The following is a 10,870-nucleotide window of genomic DNA, read 5'->3' on the forward strand; positions in this document are numbered from 1 at the left end:
GGTATTATTTCATGTTTGTTAGATTGAAAGTTCATACAATTAAAATATTTGATAATGATAAAGAAAGCTTAAAAACGACTTAAAAAAAAGAAGTGAATATCATTTTATTTATTCCTTTTATTTTTTTCTATGAACAACCTTGTTGAACTTATTGACCTTCCGTAATGTAAAGAATTACATCATCTGCAGAAGAAAATCAAAAAAATAAATAATGCTGCCTTAATTTCTTGGCAATCTGCTGCTAGGTAAGCTATGTCCTTTGAGGAATGACTTGAAAAGAATCAAAGCTCTGCGTGGTTGGTGAAGAGGAACTTCATGCCCAGCATTTCTCACTGTGGCGAATGTGAGCCCTTCATATACTTCACTCCGCCCACCAACGGTCTGAAAACATTAACATGTAAAATCAATCAATCAAATATCATAGCTATCTAAATTCATTACTTCGCTTCAAATTAAGACAAGAACGAAATGAAATTTATACCTGATTATTTGTGTACCATGGATACCAAGGAGTTTTAACAGGGAGTTTGAGATGAGATATAGAGAATCTGGTTGCTGTCACTGGAACTACAGCATCGGTATCACCACTGCACATCATGAAAGTGGTGCAACTTAAATAAGCAAACAATTCAACGATTTGTTTTTGTCGCTTAAACCATGTTTGTTGTGCATTATGATGGTTTAAACAGTTAATATATCGTCATAAAGAAGAGGATAATGATGAATCAAATATCTATATTTTTCTATAGATCATGTAATATTGTATCACACTCAATGATCTATTGTGAGGAAGAGGATAGTGATGAATCAACAATCTACTTTTGTTTACAATGTACATAATATTAAATATATTATCTTTTTCATATCACTGTTTTGAATGACATTTTATGATCTATTATTAAGAACTAAAAACATCAATTTCCTCCTCTTAATGTTGGATCACAATCATGATCCTTTATAAAGAAGAGGATAGTGATGAATCAAATGCAATTTTTTTTCTATTGTCTGCATAAAGACTACTTCCAAAATATTACATATGTTTTTATGCTAACATTTTGAATCACACTCAATGATCCATCATCAAGAATGGAAAGGATCACTTTCCTCTGTTTCATGATGAATCACACTCTATTATCTATAAGAAAATGACTTCTAAAATAAATTATGTATGTGTCTTTAAGATGTTTGGATCACACTTAACAATCAAAGGGTCACTGTCCTCTTTTTGATAATAGATTATTTTATGTTATTCAAAACATCAACTAAACACATGTACAATTGATAGGCTTCAATAGAAATAAGGTATGTCAGACATGTACAATTTATATGCTTCAACAGAAATAGGGTGTCTCAGTTTCAGTTTCATCTTCTTGATGATAGATCATTGAATGTAATTCAGAATATCAACTTAAAAACATACACAGTTTATTCTTTTAAATACTACATAGACTTTTAAAAAACTCATCGCTCCAACTAATATATGATATTAATGAGATCTTATATTTTTTAATCAACTTCTTTCGATAATAACTTGGATATGAATGTAGGGCACAGACCTGAAAACCCAAATTCTGAGGCCTCCTTTGATGAGCTCTTTGTAAATGGGAAGCACTGAGAACTGTGAATCATTCCAGTTGTTGAAAAGAACATTACTGTGAACATAACTTTTCATGGTAAGAGACCATTTTCTTCTTTCAATGATTAGAAAATGAAACTTTAAAAACCATGAAACATCTTGTGCTCACCTGCAATCAGTCCAACTGTAAGGAATACCGGTGGTATTAGCATGAAGAGCTTCTTGCACATCTCTCCGATTGTAATATATCAATGCATAATTTTCAGTGCAAGGATCGTACCCAGCTTTCCTTCTCAACAGCTGCAAAATGGGTATCACATAATTTATTCATGGAATATATATATATATATATATAAAATTATAATACTGTGTAAAAGAGAATTTATGCAAAGGTTTTGATAAATGATGAGTACCGAATTTTTCAATCTCTTAAAGACTTTGGTTTTGTTTCCTTGTGCTTGAGTGCATACTGGAGTATAAATACTGTATGGGTCTATGTTGCCCATCTCTCGGCTTACAACAACATCTTGAAGCTGATTGCACGCATCTGAATAATGTTCTGACCTGAAATTACAGTTTTTCATGATAGAGTGATATGTGTTATCTGAGATTAGGGCACTGTTCCACCAATAGACTGTAGTTCCAACCCCATCATAGTGATTATCTATAACTGCATTTCCAACCTACAAATCCAGACATTATACTTAAGACAATTAGAAAAATATTTAGAATTTATGTCACATAGAAAAAAGATATGATCTATTGTTCATATTGACTGCTGAGAAATATGAAAGTTAATTGGTAATATACATTATGAATTAGGCTTCTTAATATATTTATAATATTATTTGAAGTTAGGAATATGTAATTTAAGATTTGATTAAAAGGTGTTCATATAGCAATATTATTAATTTTATTTTATGGTAGAAAAGATTTTTTATTTATCAATGTGTTTATAAATTTTAATTGTGTGCGCGTATTTTTTAAAACTATGATATGGAAGTTTTTCACTAAATCAAGAGTTCTTATAAATTTAGAAAACTTGATTTGTAAAAATAATCTTAATATTCTAGAAGATTAATTGAAACAGATTTTCACAATCCATGTTATTCTTATTTGTATTTCTGGTGAAATTGTGTGTAAGTTTTTAAACATCAACATTTCAGATCATACTCCATAATAAAAATATTACAATTTTTTAATTTAAATTCTTTAAAAAATACGTACCATGAAGCCCTTAAAAAATACGTACCAATTGGTATGTTATGATTTTATGGAACATGACTCTGATTTTGATTTGGGGGCCTACTATGTATACAAGATTGATACTAAAGTGGGAGAGGCTTATTGTTTTGATCTTGTTTCTTTTTCTAGGGTCACCACCTTGTTACTCATCTTTTGTATCACTAAGAAGCTATCCTCTAGCTTCTTCTCCTAACCCTACAACTTCTTGTCTATATTTCACATCATATCTTTAATTTCATCTATTCCATTTGAAGATGTGGAGGCTGAAGGGACAATAGCAAGGGCCTGGCCTATAGATGTGGTAGTGATAGGGGATACAATAGGGTGATGATTAGGTATATCAGGAAAGAAAGGCATTGGAGGCCTTGGAGATAACTTTCCTCCTTGTATCAATATATTTTATGCCTTTATGGAAATCTCATAAGCATCTGGTAAAGTATCCCCTCCCATAGTTTGAATTGTGGTAGCTATATCACTATTAAAGTTTCCAAGCTAATATAAGAAAGCATTACCAGGGGAAGGCTCTACTGTAGTAGGTATTCTATCCCATATCTTCTAAAATTTGTAATTGAAATCTATCATATATTCATGGGTTGCTCTCTTGATAGTTGTTAGCTATTCCAAAAGTGATAGGTTATCATTTTTGTCCTCAAAATTAGGTTATCATTTTTGTCCTCAAAATTATTACAAAGCAATGCTTCTAACCTATCCCAATCAATAATAGAGCTATGAGGAAAACCTCTATACCACTGTAATGCTTTTCCCTTTAAGGATGAAGCTAGAAGCCTAACAAAAACATCATCCTCTATAATACTATGTATATTAAAATATTTGAAATCTCTTGAATATGTTCTACAAGAGAGATGGAAATTTCACCAGTGAGATTAGGTATACTTTTGAGAGCTAATACTAGAATATCATGTCTTTGAGCCAAAAGGAGAGGAATCCCAATATTAAAGGTGGCAAATGCATGTGCTCTAGGGTGCACCATATGGAATAATGACCTATTTAAATGAAAAGATGGCAACCTAGACTATGATCTATCAACAAGAGGAGTGGAGAGAGATCTTGTAGGTGTATTTGTTACTGTTGCACTCCTAACTAGTGATAGAGATAATCTATTTCTCTTTCTTCTAGGGTTTGAAAATTAGAGCTTGGCATATTGAAAATTACCTCTAGATGATGCTCTTTTATGAGTTTTGGGCATGAATCACAACAACTTTGGTTGAGAAACCAAAATATAGAGTTGGAGTCACCAAGTACTTGAAAATGAGCCTCTTGAAGGCCTAAAAAATATTGAGAGAAACACTATCTTCTCAGCATGTATTTTAAATTCTTCACTTTAACACTAGTAAACCAAGAGACTTAGAATGTTTTGAATGTCAGTCCCACCAGGCATGCCAAAAACTGTTGTCACAAAATCTTGCACCCTTGCATAAAGTTTTACCTAAAGGCAACCTTGTGAAACATGGAAACAATCTCCAAGCTATGGGAGTTTAACTATGAGATTGAGTCTCTGAATAAGGTCAGCTTCCTTACTATTAGGGTGCACCTAACTACTCTTTGAGAGGAAAAGGGAGAAGGAATGCATGAAAGATAACTACCTAATCTAATCTAAAAGGGGTGATAGACCAAAATAGTATGTCCAACCTTATCTCTACCTAAGAATTCACAATTCATCAATATAACCTCAAATTATATGGATTCAATCCTTTCTTAACTTAACAACTATATGTAGATCAAAAACCAAAAGAACACTATAAGGAATAGACTTCACTCTATATCATTCAAAGGCCAAGTAGATACAATCATACAGTTGAAGAATAAAGAGAATACATTCACACAAGACAAGAAGGTATTGTAGAATACATTAATGGAAGAAAGAGATACAATAGAGAAGTATATTAATTTAGAGGCAAGGAAATTACAATAGCAGAACATAGAATACTTCTATTATAGAATATTAAAAAAGATCAACCCTTGGAAAAGGTCCAAAACTTGCTTTTATAGTTCAAGAATAACTAAGAAGCTTCTACTAAAAGTCAAAATTAACTACCTCCGTTAAGGTTGTAGAGAACAATTACTGCAAAATCTGAAGAGATCTGATCAGGTACACACCCATATACACAAATCTGATCCCTATGCACATATTCAACCTTGGAAGGGATAGAAATGGTGTACATATCTAAAAGATTGGGTAGATAGAGAAGCCAAAGAAATAGGAGGACATAAATACATTCACTAGGCATGGGGAACAAAAAATAGTAGTTTCAAATGATCAAGAAGATCAATCTAGTCATTAAAGAGCTGTTGGTTATGTGTTTTTTATCATTGCCAAAGTAGATATGTTAGCAAGTCAAACAAAATCAGTCATCCAACCTGTCACATGGCCCAATGATATTAAAAAATTTTGCCACCTCATCCCAACATTCAAACTTATGTTAACTCATACCTTTGCCTTAGTTGCAGCATTGCCACCTTTATCTTCATTAGTTGTTTTAACCTTACAAAGTTGTGACACCATTAAAATAATTATTATCATAGCTTTGTAGATTGCCTTCTCTTCACTTCACTAATTGTTGTGACCTAGTGACTACATCACATTGACCACCATTGCCCAATCATGACTTAACTTTTAACTTTTATGTTTAACCCCATGACTATGCAATTGATAAGTTTTTGTAGCTTCGCCGCCATGACCACAGGTTAGCGATTTAACCCTAAAAAACCATGAATGAAGAAACTCACCACTTTTCCATGTAAACCTTGGGTTATACCTAAACCTTTATGACCAAGCGATGACAAAAGCTCATGCATGGGGTCCACTGAGATGCATGTCATGAGGTCATATTCTTGTATTAGTTAAACTTTGAGCACCTTCATAATGAAGGAATACAACAACCCTAGATCCTCATTTGATCTATGACTATTAGAGAATTGGGGCCCTTGGAAAAATTGAGTATATCTGACCAATAGAACATGTCCACTTGGGAAAACTCTAACACACTCATTGGCCTCTATGACCCACTCAAAGAGACTAGCCCCAAAAATCCACATGGAAATCACTCACTTCCCCACTTTCATTAAAGCTTGGGCATCTTGAGAAAGGGAAAAAATGTCATTCATCAATCCTCTAAGATCCAACGATCAAGATCAAACTATAAAAATGCTCCTTCTCTTCATTGTCCTTATGACTGGACAACCATAGCACAAATGAAACCCCTGCATAATTTGGTACACTCGACCAATCAAAATCTTCCTTTATGCTAACACATTTTGATTTTGAAATGCCACATCATCAGGTTTATCCACATGGCATCTTGTCACATCTCTGCAACCTTAACTTGGGTCTACATTTAACTCACTACAACCATGTGAACAAGATCTTTTGCAGTATCAGGACTTTGACTATGATTAACACTAAACTCTTTTTGCTCATGTGAATGAGGAAAGGTCATGACATCACAACTTAAACCTTGAGTCAAGATCATAACTTTACAACCATGCACACAACATGCCTTCACCACCTCATAGCCTTAATCATGCTCAATCCTTAACTCAATGCAACACTATGTTGAAGCCAACATCAAACCACAATTTCTTAGTCACAAATTAATATTAACCTGAATGTCTTAACCCTATGAATGGGTGATAAAGGGAATCATTGCGTCGTTGCCTTTATCATGGTTAAGCCTAACCACCCATGACCTTGAAATCCACATGAATTTTGACTGCCATGGCTTGCTTTCAAGGTTGCAATATGAAACCATATGCAAACATAAAATTTTGCAAAGATGCATTGATTTTAGATTTAGCTATTTCGCACCTTCGTGGCTTCCTTGATGGTTAAGTGCTAACAACTTGGGACTAGGCGATGAAAGGTAGTCACATGGTCATGAATTGAAGCATTCACCAGGACATATAATGAAAGGCTTGAAAATTAGGGATATAAGGATAAGCTAATATTTTTAATGTATCCCTATAACATTAGAATATTAGAATATTTTAAAATATGGCCGTTGGACATGCTGATCACCTGAACATTCAAATTTTTGGTAGGAGAGAAAGAATGGCTGGCAGTACCCTAATAGGGACTAACATGTACTAAATGTATTTCATTGGCTCCTAAAAGAGTTCATCCTCTTACAAGGAACATTTATATTAGTACATTATTTTGTGGGTACCACCCCACTAGGGTTTTCCCTCTAATCAAGGGTTTCCCTAGTTAACATAACTAGTGTTATTGTGTATGTGTATCTTCTTATGGTTGTTAAACTTATATTGATCACATGTTTGAAGTTTAATAAGGTTAATTACAAGTTTTATTGATGATGCAAGAGCATCTTAGGTGCAAGGGCAATCTTGCATCACCCAAAAATATTTTATTTTTAGTCTTTTCTATTTTAATAAGGACTAGTAGACTGGGTGGTTACTATTTATGAGAACTTGCTATTTTTAGTAAGTTTTTCATATGAGCTTGGAATGTTCTCATTTTCTATAGGAAGGTTCATTTTAGAGTTGTAAGCCTACCATAAAAATTCCATTGCTCAAGCATAAGTATCAGAGAAGTTATTGTGGATTTTTGGTGAAAAATTTTGTAGAAAAAACTTTAGACTCATTGTTGGAGGCCTTAGAGTGCCCAGATGAGGTCTAAAAACTTAACAGAAAGGTGCTAGCATTGTTTTGAGCCTGTAGATCAAGAGCTGGCATTTTTGAAAAGTGGTTATAATGGCCAATCAGAGCAACATTTCATGACTTATGGCCTTTCAAAGTTGGGCTACCCAAAATATCTAAAATAATTGTCAAAGATGTATTTGGCCAACTCTATACGTATTGTTAGGGTTTTTTAGCCCTCAGTATTAAGTTTCAATGTCTAGAACCTTCCTGGGCAGCATAAAATTGCCTATTTGAGAAAGGCCCAAAAATTGTCTAGGACAACTCTAGGTGATATTTCGTAGCTTGTCTTGCAATTTATTGTACTGAAGGTGCCCATGTGGGTTAGCATATTGTATTTATGAATTCTATAATTCTGCATTTGCAGTTCAAATAAGAAGTCCATATTTTGTTTTCACATTTTTTGTTGTTTCTATGTTTCTATTATGAGCTTATGGTATTAAGGGGAGCACCCTTCATCAATTGATCAAATAACTGATACTTTCTAACAAAGAATATGTTATAGAAGCTAACAATTGTAACTGAATCATGTGGGTGAAGAAAATGTTGAAGGATACTGGCATTATTTTTTAAGATCCTACAAATTTTATGCATTGAGATAACAAAAGTACACTAAGTATGTCAAATAATCCTATTTTACATGCAAAAACTAAAAACATTGAAATTAGGTATCATTTTTAGAGAAAAAAATTTGTACATAAAGAGATCAGATTGGAATATATGAGTACAAATGACCATATAGTACATATATTTACAAAATGATTAGCTAAGGACACCTTTTAGTATCTCAAAGGCATGCTTGGGGTAATATACACACTTGATATAGAGTAAATGATGCAACATTATATTAATCTAGTACAATTTTAAAGTAATATTCATATATGGATGTGATGCATGGTACTACACCTTAGGAGGAGTGGTTGCAGTAATAAGAACTCTATAGTAGTAGGAGTCAAAATTCTTATGATTTATTTTCGAAATAACAATGTTTATTGCTACTTGGTGTATAGTTTTGGTTATAGATTGGCTTGATCTAATTCATGTACTTTGATAGGGATGTTCATCAAAGGGGAGCACTTCATATTAATATTTGGCATATTGGTACCTTTTCCATTGATGTAAAAGGGGAAGAAGAATCAGAAAAACAAAAGAAAGGGGGAGAGAATCAATGAAATACATTGATGTAAAAAAGAGAGTTTTCAAAGGTTTGATAGGCTATATATGTTGATGATATTTGAAAATTTTGAAATGTTGTATATATTGAGGCTATTCACAAAATTGTATTCAAAATATTATTTTGGATTGATGATTTTTCATCATATGTTGCCATCAATGCAAAAGAGGGAGATTGTTAGGAATAAATTTTTTTTTCAAACTTGGATATGTTAGTTATGTATTCTATTGTATTGAAGATAGGTTTTCCTATTGATGAGAGTATATATTTATGAGTTCATGAAAAATAAAGTTTATATATATTGTAAATGATTACTAACACAAAAAAGTTGAAACAAAAAAATTTAAGCTATTTGAGCTAAGGATTATCTTTACATATGAGTATATATTTCACTTCTATGTCCTCTTGAGAGTTTACGTTGAGTATTGGCTAAGTCCATTTCATTCTATGGAGACTGGTAACAAACTAGTATACATGAAACATTAACAAAGACAATTATTGATATATTGATTATATCTCATTAGTAACGATATTGGATCATGGTTAAGGTTTCTTGACTTCATGATCAATTTTAATAGTAAGTATTCAAGAAAAATGCCCAAGTATGATGAAGGAAGATAGTGTATAGCGAGACAACTTTGGATAGTGAGCATAGGATATTAATTGAATACATGGCTACAATTTGAGAATATGATAATATAAGGTGTACATATACATAAAATAAGGTTTCCTATGTTAAGATGTTTATTGACACATGTTTTGGTTAGAAAAGGCTAAACTAGCAAAATATACAATTAGCTAGAAATAATTTTGGAGAGTGCATAAATTGGCTTAAGTAATTGAATTATTTTACCAATTTAATTACTTGGAATTAAAGGTGTGTGATTTAGAGTGTCCAAGGACATCAAACTGAAAATTTTAATTAAAAAATCATATTTTAAAAAAGTTTTTTCTAGGTCCTAGTAAATTGCATTTTTGGAGGTCTTCTACTCAAAATTTGATGTTGAGACTTTCATCAATCCCTAAAACTAGCTAGCCAAAGGTTTGTTGGTTTAAGGATTAAAACTAGATTTTTAGTTCTTCTTTCCAATAATACAGACAATTTCAAATTTTGAGCTCTAGGTCAAAATTAATGACCCTGACAAGTTGCGGTAAATAAATACCTAGTTTTAAAATAGTTTTACATAAATACACACTCTTACATTTTTGAATAATAAGTTGGCTTTTGGTTTGCATACAACTCTTTTGAGTTTTTGCAAGTTTTTCCAAAAATTGAACATTGATATTGTAGGTATTTGATACACACTAGATATTGTTGTTTCAACCCATTTCATAAATCAAACCAGGATGAGATCCTAGCCTTTGCATAGTATCATGTAATAGTTATTTTGGAGTTTGTTCCACATGTTTTGTTTGCTAGGTAGTAGCATAAATAATTGTGAAGGGTATAAAAGAAAGATGAATTCATATGCAAGCTTGCATGCTTATTCTATGATTATATTGTGATGGTTATATGTGAGCCTTGATGCTAGATTAAATCATATGTGATATGAATTATAGACTAATTTGACATTATGATGTTAGTATAGTCATTTTGATATTGTGATTACTATCTTTGTAATTAAATAGTAAGTCCTTTTTAAGAAACAAACTTTTCTTTTTGTAAGACAAATTCTAACAAGGTTGAGGCTTCTAACAAGGTCAAGTCATCTAACAATAACAAGGTGAAAACTCTTAACAAAGAATTTTCAGATTAGTATAGAGTTGTGTCATCCCCACTAGGGTAATTTCCATTAGCCAGGGGATCCTTGAAAATAAATCACGGTGTTATGATTTATTTATTTCTTGATGCTTTAATTTTATATATTTCTATATGTGGACATTTTTTGTTATTTGAAAGTTGTAAATAGGTGCGAAAGTGTTGGAATACTAATTTACCCCGCTCCCTCCCCCGGGCCAAAAAAATTGCTTGATCTTGATAGAGGCTATTTAGGATTTGTTATAGTAATCATTACATGAATAGTTTCCAGAACATGTATGTATTAGTAACTAAAGATAACTTTTGTATCATGACCGTTCACTTGAAATAACCTATAGCATGGGGCTGATCGACAGTAGATGTTACTCAATATTTAGATAAGGTAACTAACAATATCACAAATGTCACTAGGTAGTATATATCAAAAGAAACTTCTTCCCAG

The 10,870-nt window shown here is 32.3% G+C and overlaps 1 protein-coding gene across 1 annotated transcript; it reads right to left on the minus strand.

Annotated features, from left to right (window-relative positions):
* Nucleotides 1-79: 79 nt before the first annotated feature.
* Nucleotides 80-5,345, minus strand: LOC149532791 (serine carboxypeptidase 24-like). The gene is made up of 6 exons (XM_089805762.1): nt 5,274-5,345; nt 1,990-2,259; nt 1,746-1,876; nt 1,557-1,652; nt 482-587; nt 80-381 (listed from the first exon to the last, which is right to left on the minus strand). Exons 1-6 carry the CDS (start codon nt 5,343-5,345, stop codon nt 220-222), a joined length of 837 nt encoding a protein of 278 aa, XP_089661888.1. The 3' UTR covers nt 80-219.
* Between the last annotated feature and the right edge of the window lie 5,525 nt (nt 5,346-10,870).

Source organism: Cupressus sempervirens, chromosome 10, assembly GCF_028749045.1.
Source record: "Cupressus sempervirens isolate cs-2001-9-10 chromosome 10, ASM2874904v1, whole genome shotgun sequence".
Lineage (NCBI taxonomy): Eukaryota > Viridiplantae > Streptophyta > Pinopsida > Cupressales > Cupressaceae > Cupressus > Cupressus sempervirens.